This window comes from Lontra canadensis, unplaced genomic scaffold (assembly GCF_010015895.1).
Source record: "Lontra canadensis isolate GAN:19392208 unplaced genomic scaffold, GSC_riverotter_1.0 scaffold1, whole genome shotgun sequence".
Classification (NCBI taxonomy): Eukaryota; Metazoa; Chordata; class Mammalia; order Carnivora; family Mustelidae; genus Lontra; species Lontra canadensis.
Window position 1 is genome coordinate 85,781,447 of NW_022630995.1, and position 17,671 is coordinate 85,799,117.

A 17,671-nucleotide genomic window follows, 5' to 3' on the forward strand; every position below is an offset into this window, starting at 1 on the left:
TCCCTCTCCCTCTCCCTGCTGCTCTGCCTACTTGTACACTCTCTATCTCTCTGTCAAATAAATAAATGAAATCTTTAAAAAAAAAATCTAAAATGGTTTAAAAAACTAAACGTGAGACCTGAAACTATAAAAATCCTAGAAGAGAGCACAGGGAATAATTTCTCTGATATCAGCCACAGAAACATTTTTCTAGATATGTTTCCTGAAGCAAGGGAAATAAAAGCAAAAATAAACTATTGGGACTACATCAAATAAAAAGCTCCTGCAGAGCAAAGGAAACAAACACCAAAATTAATGGAAGAAAATACTTACAAATGACATATCCAGTAAGAGTTACTACCCAAAATGTATAAAGAACTGATAACACCTCAACACCCAAAAAGCAAACAATCCAACTGAATGGACAGAAACATGAACAGACATTTCTCCAAAGAAGATATACAGATGACTAACAAGCAACATGCAAAGAAGCCCAACATCACTTAACAGGAAAATGCAAATCAAAACTACAATGAGCTATCATCTCACAGCTGTCAGAATGGCTAAAATCAAAAACACATAAAACAAGTGTAGTTGAGGATGTGGAGGAAGAGCAACCCTCATGCACTGTTGGTCAGAATGCAAACTGGTGCAGCTACTAAGAAAGTTCCTCAGAAAGTTAAAAATAGAACTACCCTACAACCCAGCAATCACACTACTGGGTATGTACCCAAAAAACACAAAAACAATAATTCAAAGGGATATGTGCCCCCCTGTGTTTATAGCAGCATTATTTACAACAGCCAAATTAGGAAAGCAGCCCAAGTGTCCACCAACTGATAACTAAATAAAGAAGATACGGTATATATACACAATGGAGTATTATTCAACCACAAAAAGAATGAAAGCTTGCCATTTGCAGTAACATGGATGGAGCTAGAAAGTATAACCCTAAGTGAAATAAGTAACAGACAAAAACCATACGATTATCTGTTGGATTTAAGAAATAAAACAAATGAGCAAAGGGGAAAAAAAGAGAGAGAGAGAGAGAAACCAAAAGTCAGACTCTTAACTATAGAGAACAAACTGATGGTTACCAGAGGGAAGGATGAAATAGATGACTATTAATCCCTATTAATCCCTTAATAGGGATTAAGGAGGGCAATTGTCATGAGGAGCACAGGGTGACACACAGAATTGTTGAATCACTGTTGTACACCTGCAACTAATACAACACTGTAAATAATACTGGAATTAAAATAAAAACTTAATTTAAAAAAAAAGAAATCCAATGTATCAAAATCAGGACTCAGTTAATAATATTAAAGACAAAGGCAACAGGATGTTAAACTGAAAAACCTTACATTAATTCTCGCCCAAATTATTAATTCATCACATTCTAGCACATCTGAACAATAAAAAGCAGAGTACTAAAAATAGTCTACTGCTCATGAGATAAGTCTATGCCCAAACAGAGCTTGACCTCTAATGCCCAGTAAATTGTTATGACTGCATCAATTCAGAATCTGAGGCCAGAAATGTTCCCTGGAGCAGATGTAAAGTCCAAGGTACAGAAATTCCAAATGTGCTCTCTCTCCTTTTTTTTTTTTTGGTCTATTAAAAAAAGAACTTTCAAAGTAATCAGTTCTCCCATAAAATATGTGCATTCTGGGGTGCCTGGGTGGCTCAGTTGGTTAAGCAACTGCCTTCGGCTCAGGTCACAGTCCCAGAGTCCTGGGATCAAGTCCCACATTGGGCTCCCAGCCCCATGGGGTGTCTGCTTCTCCCTCTGACCTCCCCTCTCATGCTCTCTCTCACTCTCTCTCCCTCTCTCAAAATAAATAAATAAAAATCCTTTAAAAAAAAGATGTGCATTCTCTCACAAAAGAGAGATTCAACTGCCAGGAACAAAACAACAATGAAAACACACTACACAATACAGTATACCACTGGGTCTCAATTTTTCAGTATTGGGACTACAAACCTTATAAGGGACTACCTTATTTCATATACGATCTCTGGGAAAAAACAACTTTAAAAATCAAAGTTCTTTGGGGGCGCCTGGGTGGTTTGGTCAGTTGAGAGTCTGTCTTCAGCTCAGATAATGATCCCTTCTGGGATTGAGCCTTGTGTCAGGCTCTCTGCTCAGTGGAGAGCCTGCTTCTCCCTCTGCCCCTTTTCCTCCCCCTACACTTGTGTTCTCTTGCTCTCTCTCTCTCACTTGCTCTTGCTCTATCGCAAATAAATAAATAAAATCTTAAAAAAAATAGTTCTTTTGATGAGAGCAGAATTATGCTAGTTAAATGCCAAAACAATGGCAAAGACATAGCCTTATTATGAATAATAATTAGACCAAGTTATAGGCCACATTCTTATACTCACTGCAATGTAATATGGTAGCCTAAACTGAGGAATAATCAATAAAAATTGTTTTTAAAGAGCAAAACATTTGTCCCTTCGAAGCAAACTATAATTTAAGAAAAAAGCATAAAGGGATACTATAATACAATCTACTAAAGTAACTAGATAAACTGAATATCCTAAAGTACCATAGGCACTCTAAAGAAAGAACATCAGAAATGCATATCTGAAGTAAAATCATATGATTTACCATACAACAGTGTCTTAATTCTCCTACTTCAGGTAATTCAATAACTCATTGATCAAACTTACAAAACAATATTAGATAAAAATAGATGAAATACAACTTCATTAGATTTATAGTCATTTCTAAAGCTATCATTATTATTTTTGTAGTGTCCTTTCATGTTTCATATAACGTGTTAGTAACTCTACTTAAACATAGCCTTGACTACTAATTACAAATTAGTTACTAATTAGATTACTAATTACAAATCTACACGTAAATACCGTAGAGTGGCTTCAGCAAATATCTGACGTAACCTTGCTTCTGTCTCCCCATAGAACCTGTAACAAATAAAATGCATTTAAGAATCAACACTTAATGTTTTTAAAGCTTTGTCTATAAAAGCTCATCTAACTTTTCAAATACTTCCAGAGTACTTAAACTTACTTTCAAAAATTATTTTCCAAGCTTAATTTGTATACACAACCAAAAGCAAATTTAAATTATTTTCACATATGAAATATCCAGACAGAATGCTATGCAGTCATTTTTTAAAATCACCTTTAAGAAGTATTTAATAACACTGTTTATTCCATTAAATTATGCACCTACTTGCTTATAATTTCAGGACCATTAATTACAGAAACATAGGCTCCGACTTCATTAGCAATTGCCCTGGCAATCATTGTCTTTCCAGTACCTGGCGGGCCATAGAGTAACACTCCTCTAGGAGGGGGAATTCCTAGAAGAAAAAGAAGAGAACAATGGATTCAGCATTATTAGGTTTCCTGTGTTATCATATGACTGCAAATATGAGTTATAAAATATAAATTTACCTTGTATCACAAAACTAAAGTAAGAGACCCCCTGCCCCTGTCCCCCTCCCCCAAAAATGTACTAACTAGCCAAACACTGATCTCAAGAAATGACTTCCTCTCTCTCTCCCTCTCTCTAGAACCAACCAGGCTGGGAACACTAGTGAAAAACTGGCTGGACAGCCACATAATTGCTACCCCATCCCACACAGCACAGCTCAATGATCAGAACACAAAGCTCAGACAAGAACAAGGCAACCCAAAGCAAGCCATCAATCCTAATTTTCACCCAACTAGTCATCTTAGATTATATAAGCATTAATAGCAAAATGTCAGTCAAAGGGTTCATATATTTTTATATCTAAGGATTCATGAAAAATGAAAAGGCAGAGAAAGAAGCACCAAACTGTAGGCATCAAATACATGCAGAGCATCTGGGCAGTTACCACACAGAGGAAGCCCTGAGTTTCCTTCAAGCCAATCACTCCCTTAACCACTTGCTTCAGTGCAAAGAAATCCGCAGAGTTATATTTCCTAACAGAGAAGTTTTATCTAACATATTTGAATGTTTGGTTTACTTCTTTGGTCATTACAGCTGATCTAGAATGACAAGATACTAATTCTAGATCCAATACAAACAACTGTGGAAGTATGCAATTAGAAGAGACAAGGCAGCAACTAACTCACATTACAACCTAAAGAGATTAAGCATGGAAAAAGGCTCACTTAACTGGCAACTCCCAAAGCAACTCACACCTCCTACCATACCTACCATTCAGGAAAGAAAACCAAGAAAAGAGGGTGAGCAATTATTACATAAGTGGAATGTGCCAACTGCTTTTTGTTTGAATTTAATACTTCTGGTGCAATACACTGAAGAAATCATACCATAACTCTTGAAAAGTTCAGGCTGTTTGAGAGGCAATTCGATCATCTCTCTAATCGCTTTCAGCTGACTACTTAAGCCTCCTATCATGCCATAAGTTACTTTGAAGTGGTCCTCTTGCACTTTTGAATTTGTACGAATCTTTGCAAAATTGACTCTTGTTGTTGAAGATATAAAATAAAAAATATCAGTGTTGCACTTTGTTCCCACACATGCTGACTTTAGCAATCTCTCTTCATTGACAAGTTGCTCATTTTCTCCTCTGGCTGAATTAAAACTACACTTAAGTCCTGTGACTTCCCCTAGTCCAAGTCCACTGCTGCTCCCAGGACTCTGTGTAACATCTGACAAAATGTCACTAGTTTTATCTAACGTTTTGTCATCTACTGGTTTGCAGGGAGTACTGCTTGATGTTGGGTCTCGAGGCTCTTCCAGATCTAACTGGCTTAGCTGTAGGGATACATCCAGGGTACTGGTTTCTATGTTGGACTGTTCATAGGCCATTCCCTGGGCATCAGTGTCAGAGTCATTCTGAGGCCTTCTCAATATCATGCCATCTGTCCCTTTCACTCGCAACACTTGCAGTCTGCATGGTCGTCCGTAGAATGTACAATACAGAAAGTTGCCTGGTAAAACAATCTTGCCATCTAGAAAATAATTTTTTAAATATATGTGTTAGCTTAACTTTTCACCCATTTCATGTTTAAACGCAACTTATTCCATCTGTTAACAAAACTATCTGACTGAAAAGACTAAATCAAAGAGTATTAATAAAATAATTGCCATAAAAAGGAGACAATTCCCATTTGATAGAACACTATCTGGAGACAGAAGGACAAGATAATTCTTTAAAATTCTCCACACTCAATATATCTAGGATTCTATCAACTATATCAACAAATAGACTGGCATTCCACATCCAATAATAAACGAACCTAAAATGGCACACCTAACTAATACTCCAAGATAACATTTCTCACTGGAAAGAGGAAGAGCTCAAGGGTTAAAAGTATCAGTTCTCCCACTGATTTTATCCATAGATAAGTCAAATATTCTCTTCAATGCTTAAGTGCCAATCAATTAATTGGGGAGAAAAAATTCCTGTCCCAAAAGGGCATTAATTAATTAAGAAGAACACTCCACATTATGTTGAATAAAAGTATGATTTATACAAGACCTCAAAAACACATTACTTTATTTACTGCTACCTTGCTTTTTTACAATTTAAAAAACTATTTACCTAGCTTTCTCAGAAGACAACCAGCCAGTTGTTCTTCATTAATGTCCACATTTTTGTCACTATAAAAGGTGGAGGAAATAAAAATCAGAATTAAGTATACCAGAGACTAAATGTAATATAAAATTACGTGTACACAGCTGTACTATAGACCTAGTCAAAAGAATAATTTACAAACTGGAAATGGTTTATACAATTTGGGAATAATTTATGCTTCTCAGATACTTCTAATAGCCATGAAAATATCACTTGCAATTTGGTATCCTAATGACTTAAATCAATGTTCTTTAAAATTTAGAGAACTATCCATTAGTGGATCATGAAATCATTTCATTCAATCCCATCCAGCATTTTTTTTAATAGAATACAAAATGTCAAAGTACACCACACATAAAAAGGGAAAATAGCGCTTAGAAAAGCATTACTTTCTTATACATACACATCTTACACACACACATCTTACACACACACATCTATATACTCATGTATACAGCTACACACGTGAGTGCATATGTGCCCTGTATCTGTGGATGTATGCATACACTGAATCACAACAAAGTGTATTTTTTATTGTGTGTCATAGCCAAAAAACATTTGAAAAACACTGGCCTAAATTAACCACTCCCTTTCTGAAACTGCCTAGCTTGGAGAAAGGCTTTTATTAATAGCTTACTTCATTTCCTTTCTATAATTTATAAATCAACTTTAAGGAAAATTAAGTCCTTTATAGGATATTACCTGAAAAGGTAGAGATAAGAAAAAAGGAGAGTAATGGTATAACGGAATTTACTTCTAGAGAAAGGACATACCTTTCTCCAGAAAGGGAAATATGAGAACCCCTTCTCCTACTAATGATTGTCTTCCTAGAAGGCTGCTTGAGTACAAATAGGTATATCTAAAAATCATTACACTTGTAAAGAAACATGTTCTTGGAGAGTTCTCAAAATATGAGCATTTTTCCTTCTTCCCCACATTCAAGTAGCCCACATTAGCACAGGAGGCCTACAGTTGTGAGCTCTGCCAGGGATCAGTGGAGAAGTAATAGTTTAGCTCAGAAAGAGGTATATTAGCAGACCCATCTAGTCCAAATCTAAGCCTTGTTCTCCAAATACTGTATTAGCAAAAACAAAACCAATATAGTCAACTTCATTATTTCCAGATTCACCTACTTGCTAAAATTTATTTGTAACCCTAAAATCAATACCAGCAGAGCTTTCCTAGTCATTCATAGACATGCACAGAACAGGCAAAAAAAATTCAAGTCGCTAAGCACTTTCCTAGCTGAAACCGAGAAAGTACTCTTATTTCAATTCTTTCAGAGATAACAAGAGGATGGAGAGTCGAGATAGCAGGAGGCAGTGCGGTGTACAGCAAAAAGTCCCAGCTCCTGTACCAGCCGATTTGAATCTCAACTTTGACATCTGTTAGTGAGGTGGCCTCAGGCAAGTCACATAACACTTCTAAACTAGTGCTTCTCTTTTATAAAATAAAAAAGATAAAATCTATCAGAACGAGTTGTTTTAAGATTATAATGTATATAAGATATACATATTTTTGTATATTAAATATGCACCAAATATATTGTTATTAATATGATTCATAATATACATTAAATATGCATTTAAATACAAACATGTAATATTAAACATAAACATATATTCCATGTATATGTAAACATACATACCCCTAGGAGCAACGGTTCAGTATTTGCTAATGTAGTGTTCATAGCAATTTTATAGAACATACTGCTAATAATGAAAACTGACTGTATATTCATATAAAGGAGAGAGAGAAAAACAGAAGGAAATTTCAAATCAAATATATATACAGACTATGTAGGAAACTGTAGCTCCTTAAATGCTTAAATTCACTTCTGTTTATAGAACTCTGAAACCAGTTATAGTTACTTAAACCATTCCTATTTATTAAACTCTGAACAGAAGATACTTGCAAATGTGAATAAGAAAAGTAAAAAATAAGTTTTGCTTTTAAAAAAAGAATGGGTGCAGATAAAATCACTTCCACTAGAAGGAGCTCTAACCTCACTAATAAATCTTTCAGAAGCAATTGAAGGATTTAATCAGCAGAATAAAACAACTGATTTTTCTTATTGGAAATTAAGTTTCTTATCTAAACTCTGCTGCTGAGCTTAAAACACAAGGGTTTTTTTCAGTAAAATTTTAAAAACCAAGCTTCCACCTGCTTTCGGCTTGGGTCATAATCCCAGGGTCCTGGGATTAAACCCAACATCAGACTCCCTGTTCAGTGGGGAGCCTGCTTCTCCCTCTCCTTCTGCCCTTCCCCCTACTCATGCTCTCTATCTCCCTCTCTCTCTGATAAATAAAGTCTTTAAAAAAAAAAAAAAAAAAAAAGCTTCCTTTTAAAACATACAGTTTCTCTACAGCAGACAATCATTATCACCTAAGACTGCTGCGCCCTCAAGAGGTCACAAAAAAATCATCAAAAAAATCCAGTGAACTGATGACTGCAACCTGCAGCACTGCCTCAAAACAGTCTAAAGATTAACATTATTTCATCTGAGTAGAACTACTACCTAACCCATATAATAATGGAGACCATTTCCTCATCTTTAAGAAAGGGGCAATACGGGCATTTTGAAGGAGGATTAAATGAGAAAAGAGGGAAAAGTGTGTGTGCATGTGTGTGCTCGTACACAGCTGGTGCACAACACATGCTGAGTTCTCTTCTCCTCTTTAATTTTATTGTTAAAGTATTATTAATTCCTCTGAAAAAAGTTTCCTGGCTTATAAATACACACACACACATACACACGTATACATGTATACACATACATATATATATATATATATATATGTATATATGCTGAAGCTTAAGCTTGGAATCTACAAAAGTAGCAAAAGAAAACAATAAAATCAAGCTAATGAGGGGCACCTGAGTGGCTCAGTCAGTTAAGTGTCTGCCTTCAGCTGAGGTCATGATCCCAGCGTCCTAGAACTGAGCCCCAAGTGAGGCTCCCTGCTCAGTGTGGAGTCTGTTTCTCCATCCTACTCTGCCCCACACCCCCGCCCCCCGGCTTGTGCGCCCGCTCTTTCTCTCAAATAAATAAAGAGAATTTTTTAAAAAATATTTTATTTATTTATTTGACAGAGAGAGATCACAAGTAGGCAGAGGCAGGCAGAGAGAGGGGGGGAAGCAGCTCCCCGTCAGCAGAGAGCCCGACAAAGGGCTCGATCCCAGGACCCCGAGATCATGACCTGAGCCGAAGGCAGAGGCTCAACCCACCGAGCCACCCAGGCGCCCCAATAAATAGATTTTTTAAAAAAATAAAGTTAATGATTGTTAAATGTTTCGTGATTCTTGCATATAAAGTAAACACATCCCCAAAACTGTTAGTAAGGTAGTATTAAAGTATCAAAAGATTCTTTTTATAAACAAATTTTGTTAAGACTTGCATATGCAAACTGAGTTACAATCCTATTAGATATAGAGTATCCAAGAGGATGAGTGATAAAGGTTAACTATATTGATAAAGTGATTCAATTAGCCTTTGTTAAAGGACATTTCAAAAACTGATAGAAATAACTATTTTACTGGATTGAATAATCACAGAGTTAAAATATATAATCAGGTACTTTGCTTGAAGATATTTGGTGTTTTTAAAGAGTTATTTATTTGACAGAGAGAGCGCATGAGCACACGCACGAGTTGTGGGAGAGACTCTTCAAGTGGACTCCTCACTGAGCGGCAGAGCCCGTGGGAGGGTGGGGGGCTCAATCTCATGACCCATGAGATCACAACCTGAGCTGAAACCAAGAGCTGCAGGCTTAACTGACTGAGCCACCCAGCATCCCTGGAACAGTCTTGATTAAAACTTGTTTCTTGCCTATTCACAGTACTCTACTCCCTCCCTCACAACAGCCCTGATTACACTGTTAAACAAGATGAACACCGTTGTTAAATATTCATTAATATTAACTCCTCTCGCCTAAAATATCAGGGCATACTCTAACCACAGGATACCAGAGAGTCTCTAGTCCATACGTTAGGTGGACTCATCTAGTTTGTGCTAATACAGCAGACCACCAGCCACTCACCGTGAGGCTATCAAGCACTTAAATGTGGCTGGTCCAAATTGAGATGTGCTACAAGTATAACACACACACTGGATTTTCAAGACTTAGTTTGAAAAGTATCTTATTAATAGTTTTTTATAGTTACTATAAGTTAAAATTTTATGATAACTAGTTAAATATTAAATAATACTTAAATAATGATTAAATTAAATGTTAACTATTTCACCAATTTCATTTTCCTTCTTAAATGTGACTACCAGAAAATGCAAAATTTCATATTTGGTTCACATTTGTGATTCTTGTTCTATTTCTACTAGGCAGCACTGATCCAAAATGTCACCAAAGAAAAGAGACAAACCTGAGTGCCAGGTCCATTTCCTCAGCCTGTAGCACAGCACCCAACAGAGGCTGGACTTGGATGGCATCACCAACCCTCACGCCCACATTCTTTTGTGCCATTTCACTCAGGCCAACCTTGCCTCCAGGAAATCCTGCCACAGGCCAGGCCGTATAGACCTGCCCAGAACACAGAAAACAAAAATAAGAGAAAAGAAATATTCATAGATTATCATTAATTTATAAAGCAGAAAACTAAGCCCAGCTAATCATATGGATCTGCAAAACACAGTCCTTAACCCCAAGGAGTTACAACCTGACAAGTTACAAAAAAAAACTTTTAAGATAAAAATTATATCTTCTTGTGAAGATTAACAATGATCCCACAGTGAAAATAATTTGAATATCTGAAAGGTAATTTAGGAAAAGAGACAAAGGCATTAACATGTAATAAATAGAAAATAGGAAAAAATACTAAAGACAAACTAACTGTAAGGTAATCCGGCCTGAAGCATAAAATACATCCAGGAAATAGTGAAGGACCTGGTACAAGAACTTCATGAGAACCTGGATTTCATCAGAATTAAAAGTTAAGGGACAGAAGCAAAGACTTCTAGCTCCAAATAGTGGGCTGGGCTCACATATTTATAGTCTTCCACAAGACACAGCAAAGGACTTTTTTTTTTTTTTTCAAGAATAATGAAAAGAATGAAAGGTGTGCCATCAGCACAAAACAGCTTTTTTTTTTTTTTTTTTTTAAGATTAAGAGCAGGAGAGCACAAGCAGGGGGAGTGGCAGGTAGAGAGAGGAAGCAGGCTCCCCGCTGAGCAGAGAGCCCAATGTGGGACTCGATCCCAGGACCCTGGGATCATGACCTGAGCTGAAAGCAGTTGCTTAACCAACTGAGTCACCCAGGCGCCCCAGCACATAACAGATTTCAAATCATTTTCGGAGGACCTCGCTGAATGAGAGTACCCTGGCTACTGAAGCAGCAGAGGAAATGGCAGAGGCAGAGGCTGGCAGCAAGGCAGAACCAGGCGAGATTCGGGGCTTTCAGCCTCAAGTATGATGAAGAGTAGCAAGAACAAACAGCTGAAAACAGGAAGGGCAATAAAATATTTGTATACAGAAGAGATGACTTTCATACTCCCCAACAGCATTTCTGTGAAAAAAAAATATAACTAACAGACTGGGGGGAATAGAGCATATACTATGTGTGTCACTACCTCAGGAGAAAAGGCCTCTCTCTACATTATGACATTTACGGGCTACTATTCTCAGGATAGTCACAGATATCAAAGGAAGGAAAAGTTTATATTGATGAAAGGATCTTTTAAAATATAGTTTTTCATTTATTACTGCTTTGTTGAAAATCATAGTAAAAAAAATCTCAGATCTTTCTAAATTAAGGAAATGAAAAAGAGTCTTACCTCTTGTTTTCCATCCAAACTGGTAAGCAACACTGGCCGACCTATACATATATTTGCAGATTTCATAGTGTTGAGTCCAAGCTGAACGAGGGAATTCTGGAAGGTTTTAGGAACTTTGTCATCTACCAAAAGGGAAAGAAAACTATTTTCATACTATTTTATAGCTGAGGTTAAAGCCTGCTTTCTTTTGGTGTAAATAAAAATCTTCTAACCACATAACCACATGAATGCACTTAACATACCCTAGAGAAACCAGTTCCAATTCTTTTTTCTTTTTAACAAAAAGACTTAAAACCAAACCTTTTTGAGGGTCCACTGACTGACAATATGAGCGCCAAGTAAAAAAATATGTCTTATGGGATAGGTATTAGTTTTCACCCTTTAAGAAAAATAAACTCTAATTTCTTTAAAAACTGAACATACCTGCAATGGTCTTTTCATATTCGCATAGTAACATTTTGTACTACAGATTCCAGTTGAGTCAACTACTGGTATTCAAAGACTTGAGCTGGGAAACCGGCATTTAGTTCTGGAGGGTTAAATTACATTTTCACTTCTGATCCACCTGATACCAGTCAGATATTTTTCTTTTTTAATCCCAAGAATACGTGGGTAAGATAATAGCACAGGTCTTATTCCTTAGGCAAGCACAAACAGACTAAAATGACCATTATTGTTTTCAACTTTTGGCCACAAAGGGGACCCAGCTGGCAACACCTCTGAAAATCATGTGCTAACATGTCCACCCTGCCCCCTCCACTTCCTCAAGGTCCATATTTGGTCCTTCCTCTGATTCTTCCAGCACGCTATGCTGCCAAATATTAGCATTTATCATCATAATATACATTTGTTTTATAATCTGACTTTCTCCTAAACCATATGCTGCTTTGGGGCACAAACTGGGTCAAATTCATCTTTGTATCTCCAATGCCCAGGAGTGCATCAAATATAGAAGCTGCATAACAGGGGCGCCTGGGTGGCTCAGCCCTTAAGCATCTGCCTTTGGCTCAGGCTGTGATCCCAAGGGTCTTGGGACTGAGGCCCGCATGGGCTCCCTGATCAGCAGGAAGCCTGTTTCTCCCTCTCCCACTCCCCCTGCTTGTTTTCCTTCTCTCGTCTTTCTCTGTCAAATAAATAAAAATCTTTTTTAAAAAATTTAAAAAAGAAGTTACATAATAAATTTCCATGAAATCAATGAACATAGTAGGTGACTACACAGTGTTTTTCTTCCCAGCACAAAATCCATGAAACACTTGTGAAATTTTAGCCTGTCACAAGCTGTATTAGAAAATTTATTTTTAGACACATGTACCATAATCATAGTTCTCTAATATTAGTGTTCCTTAATAATAAAAACACAAATACTTTGTAATTGAAAAGGAACAAAGTAAATGAAAGCAAAACCAAGAACCATGTCTCATTTAATTATTTTTTGCCACTACAAAATAACTACCCCAGGTATGTATTTTCCTTCTGTCATCAGCTGAACAAATATAGGAAAACAAAGCATCTCATGGAGCTAAAATTAACAGTACTGAGCTTTTATAAAATAAGTGTATTTCATAATATGAAGCTGAAAAGAAATTCAGCTTTTCTATGAGCATTAGGCCTCTTACATAGTTTACTCATCAATAACACCAAAGCATCCTTTTGGTGATCACATAAGGTTCAGTTTCTGCCACTTCTCTCTTCCTACACCTCAGTGAATTACCCTTCCCTCTTGATAAGTACCTCACAGATGTATTCAATCTTTGGCAAGATTCTAGGTTTTCTTCTCTTCCTTCCAGCCTGTCCTGCACATTCACTGGGCACCAGGGTTGAACAAATCACAAGTTCTCTAAATACCTCCACTTCCTCATGAAAATCGCATTCAAATTCTCATCCACTGGCCTTATTTCCTAACATATCTCCGTGTATTTTCTCACAGCATTCAAATCTATTCAAGCTGTATTCCACACAACTCCTTTCAGCAGTCCTCTTTGCTCCAATACTGTACTTCAAAAATACATCTCAACATCCACTTTCCCCATTGGTTCACTATACGTTTATTGAGCATTTCATGTGCCAGATTAGTAAAGGTGATTTCATACAACCATCACCTCTTCATTGGTTCATCCAGCAAACATTTATTACATGCCTACTTCACAGCAGGTAATATTTTAGGCACTAGGGATACAAAGTGAACAGAAGTGGATGGTCCTAGGCCTCACAGAGCTTATAATCTAATAGGATGAGAGAGTTATTAAACAATCACTTAGTAAATGTGTAATTTTAAACTAAAATACAATGCAAGAATGACTGAGAATGCTGAGAGAGCCTATTAAGCGGAATCTAATTTGGAAGAAACAGAGAATGCTTCTCCAAGGAAGTAATGTTTAAAAATTCAGATCCAAAGGAAGAGTAGGAATTAACAAAACAAAAAGGAAAAAGAAAATAACTCCTGGCAAAGAGAACAGCTTGTACAGAGAGGTCTGAACAGAAGGCAGCATAGTCCATCTAAGGAACGAGTATAAGCAAAATGTCAAGAGACAAGGAGCCATGTAAGGAAGATCAAGATCTCCCAGGGCAGTAGGCTACACCAAGCAGCAGCTCGTTCTCTCTCTCTGTCTCTCTCTCATAAGTAAATAAAGCTTTAAAAAAAATAAATAAAATAAAATGTTTAAAAAAAAAAGGAAGAAAAATCCAAGAAGAGATGTACAGCACAATGCTATACAAAGTGTGGTCAGCAAACTATTTGTTACTGTCATGATGGGGTAAGTACAAATAAGGGTTTAGAAGCTTTTATTACAACTGGACAGAGTAATCCTACATCTGTTGAATCTAATAAAAATTTCTATTTTTGAACTTATTTTTCTAGTAATTTCTTTTCACTGTATTTTACAACAGTGCTATGCTATGACATATCAGTGAGAGAGAGAGAGAACAAGCTGAAGGAGGGGCAAAGGGAGAGGAGAAGCCAGGTTCCCCGCTAAGCAGAGAGCCCGATGCGGGGCTGGATCCCAGGACTCTGGGATCATGACCTGAGCGGAAGGCAGATGCTTAACCGACCCCTACATACCATATTTAGGGGTGCCTGGATGGCTCAGTCCTTAAGCAGCTGCCTTCGGCTCAGGTCATGATTCCAGCATCCTGGAATAGAGCCATGCATCGGATCCCCTGCTGGGCAGGAAGCCTGCTTCTCCCTCTTCCACCCCTGCTTCTGTTCCCTCTCTCCGTGTCTCTTTCTACCAAATAAATAAATAAAATCTTTAAACAAACAAATACACACACACACACACACACAAAACTTTACCTACAGAGTTTAAGTAGTATTGGTCTAGAAGGTGCCCAAACCAAGATTCATAAATAGTATAAAGTACAAATATAAATTCAAAAATGATTATAGACGGAAAACTCTGGACATTGGATGAACCTGCCAAAAAAAAAAAAAAAAAAAAAGATTTATACAGGGAAAAAAGGGTGTTAGGACTAAGAACTGAGGAACATTTGGCAGCCAAGCAGAAAATGAGCCTGCAAAGGAAACTGAAAATCTACCTACCAACGAAAGGATGGAGAAAAACTAGGAAAGTTTAAGGGCACATAGCCAAAACTTAAAGTGGGTTTTGTTTTGTTTTTTTAAGATTTCATTAGAGAGGGAGAGCACAAGCCACGTGGAGGGGCCAGAGGAGAGAGAGAAGCAGACCTCCCACTGAGCAGGGAGGCCAATGAGGGGCTTGATCCCATGACCCTGGAATCATAACGTGAGCCAAAGGCAGACACTTAACTGACTGAGCCACCCAAGCATTCCCCAAAATTAAAGTGTTTTAAGAAAAAGGAAATGGTAGACAATGCCAAAAGTTCCTGAGAGGTCAAGTAAGGGAAGTAAAGAAAAACTGTCCTTTATATTTATGAACATGGAGATGATCAGTGACCAGGACAGGGATAGTTTCCATAGAATGATGGGATACTGTCAAAACTTAAACGTCAAAATTTTAATAGACTAAGGAGTAGGTGAGAGATGAGGAGAGAGACTACTCCATTTATGCAACTTGGGAATGAGGTACACCTGGCTGGCTTGGTCAGCAGAGCCTGCGACTCTTGATCTCGGGTTTTGAGTTCAAGCCCGACATTGGGAGATTACTTAAAAATAGCATCTAAAAAAAAAAAAGAAAGAAAAGAGAGAAGAAATTTGGAAATGAAAGGATGGAAAGAGGTAGGGTGGTGGTAAGAAGAAAATGTGGAACTTTTGTTTTGATTTAAGATGTTAGAGAAATCGGCAGGTTTAAATTTCAATCGGAAGGATCCAGTTGAAAGAGATTAAATACACAGGACAGAACAAGTTATCCTCTGATCCTTAAATGAGACTGAAAACACTGTGCTAATTCTAAGATTGTCATTAGGGTGTGCATTAGACATGAAATTCTTGCCCCCAGTTTAGCTGGTGTTCCATTTTTTCAAAGCTATGACACCGTTTCCACACACAGAAGCTTTAACAACTAAATTTTCAGATAAATCCATTTTCCTAACTCAAGGGAGCTCTGAACTAGGATAAAGTCTTTAAAGTCAAATTCTGCCTGCCAGTTGGCACCTGTGGAACCTGGAGCCAATCACATTAACTATTCTTCCTCTCTCAAATAGGCATAATAATGCAGCATCCATCTTCCAGGGCTTCTATGAAGGTTAAATGAGATATGTATGTGACATACCCAAACTACTGACAACAATACTATGTAATCGGTAGCTGTTATTAAATACTAGAATCTGTGTAAAAGAACACATCCTGAAGTCTTTCATTCTTGGAGACACATTAATCTCTCTTAGTAAAGATGTATCCACATCTTTACTGAACTGTTTAGTTTTCTAGTATATATATCCTATGCTCGTAGCTTTAAGTAATTTTACAGTTAAATGTGCCGTAAATCTTAAACGAGGAAAAGTTGTTTCAAGTTCAATTTACAAATTCAAAACAATTTACAAAAGTGATGGCGGGACTTATCCACGGATAAGCCGTTTCTTCCTAACTTCTCCAAGGCAGGCACGACTTCGGGTGTACAAACTTGCGTGCCACTGTCACACCTCTGTGTCGCCCAATTTTCAAAAGCCTTAGCACCTTAAAGGCGGCATCACCTAAAGGTCTACGTCTTAAGTTGCCGCCCCTCCGTCTCAGGCCTCCCACCCAGAACGCTTTACCCTTTTCTAAGAAGTTGATCACAACCAGAATCCCGGCCGTTGCCGCCGCTCCTGGCCCAGCAGAAGACGCCGAGGGCCCCAAAAGAGAGGAAGCAGAAGAGGGCGAGGTTGAAGCACTGTCTGCGCTTTGATTCAGCCGTTTTCTGTTCTTCTTGGAAGACATGATCATAAGGCAGCCTAGGAAAGGCTGCCGCAAAGCCGGCTCAACGTGCTCGTGTCTCTGAAAGAAAAACTTCCGGGGCAGAAGTCAAGGAGACTCCGCCCTCCACCGTAATCCCCCAAGTGGAGCGCAGTACTTCTTCCCGCCTTTTCTATCCCTGAACAAACGTCTGTTGACTTAAACTAGAAAAAGAAAGTGGCCGAAAAGTTTCTCTCTGGCTTTCCTGAAACCGGACAAATTTCTGAGAGGAGCTAGTGGACAGGACTTCGCGGTTACTTCGGTATAGCGCCGGAAAAAAAAAAAAAAAGTTGTAACGTTAGCACAACTTTCGGCTGGCACTCTTCTAATATTTACGGGAGCAACCTCCGCTCTCGGAACTCAAAGGAAACTTGATTTAAGGGTCGAGCTAGCGGTATAGGACGCCAACTTGTAAATGCCGCCTCTAACTAGCGGGAGTTTTCGGCGCGCAGTGCTCCTGCGGATCTGCAGCACAAGGCTGTTGGCTGGGCACCGCGGGGCTTCGGACGGTCTGGGTTGCAGGTGGGACACCCCCGCCGGAGCGGAAGAACTGCGGGGAGAGCTGGACAGATTCGGGGGCGTCTCGGTGCGCCTGGCACGGCTCGGCGCCTTGGACCGCCTGGACGCCGCCTCATTCCAGAGGCGCTTGCAGGGCAAGTGTGCCTGGGCGGTGGGGTTCCCTGGCTCCGGAACCTTTCTAATAAAGTAACCGGGGCCCCCAACCACCTAACACGGTCTCCGTCAATCAAGTACCGAGTCCGAGGGAGAGAGGGCAGGCATGACCCGTACCAACTTCCCCTGTTTCCTTCTTGTTCCCTTTGTGGGAGGTTTCTGAGGCACTTGGTTGAAATTGTAGCTATCCCAGACTTGCTGATCGGCAGCCCTAGTTTCTGACCAACTTCCTAGTGTGTGACCTTCGGCAAGTTCTGTAAACTACCATTTACCCTTCCATAAAACCGGTTAGTAACGCATAGGATTGCTGGGGGTTTACGTAGGGTA

At 38.5% G+C, this 17,671-nt stretch overlaps 2 protein-coding genes across 5 annotated transcripts in view; one reads left to right on the forward strand and one right to left on the reverse strand.

Moving 5' to 3' along the window:
* The window catches only part of SPATA5 (spermatogenesis associated 5), a 325,613-nt gene extending 308,822 nt beyond the window's left edge, over positions 1–16,791 (reverse strand). For 2 of the 4 annotated variants that reach the window (XM_032858133.1, XM_032858150.1), the window contains exons 1-7: positions 16,495–16,790; positions 11,326–11,447; positions 9,918–10,075; positions 5,508–5,566; positions 4,270–4,914; positions 3,179–3,308; positions 2,851–2,907 (exon numbers count right to left, since the gene is read on the reverse strand). In XM_032858133.1, coding sequence (XP_032714024.1) covers positions 2,851–2,907; positions 3,179–3,308; positions 4,270–4,914; positions 5,508–5,566; positions 9,918–10,075; positions 11,326–11,447; positions 16,495–16,663 — 1,340 coding nt within the window. In that variant the 5' untranslated portion in view covers positions 16,664–16,790. Of the gene's footprint in view, positions 1–2,850; positions 2,908–3,178; positions 3,309–4,269; positions 4,915–5,507; positions 5,567–9,917; positions 10,076–11,325; positions 11,448–16,494 lie in introns of all 4 variants that reach the window. The other 2 variants (XM_032858124.1, XM_032858141.1) reach the window with 2 other exon arrangements.
* Positions 16,792–17,087: 296 nt separating this feature from the next.
* Positions 17,088–17,671, forward strand: part of NUDT6 (nudix hydrolase 6) — a 43,502-nt gene continuing 42,918 nt past the window's right edge. Inside the window, exon 1 of the mRNA XM_032858228.1 lies at positions 17,088–17,325. Within this exon, the coding sequence (XP_032714119.1) occupies positions 17,088–17,325 (238 nt within the window). The remainder of the gene's footprint in view (positions 17,326–17,671) is intronic.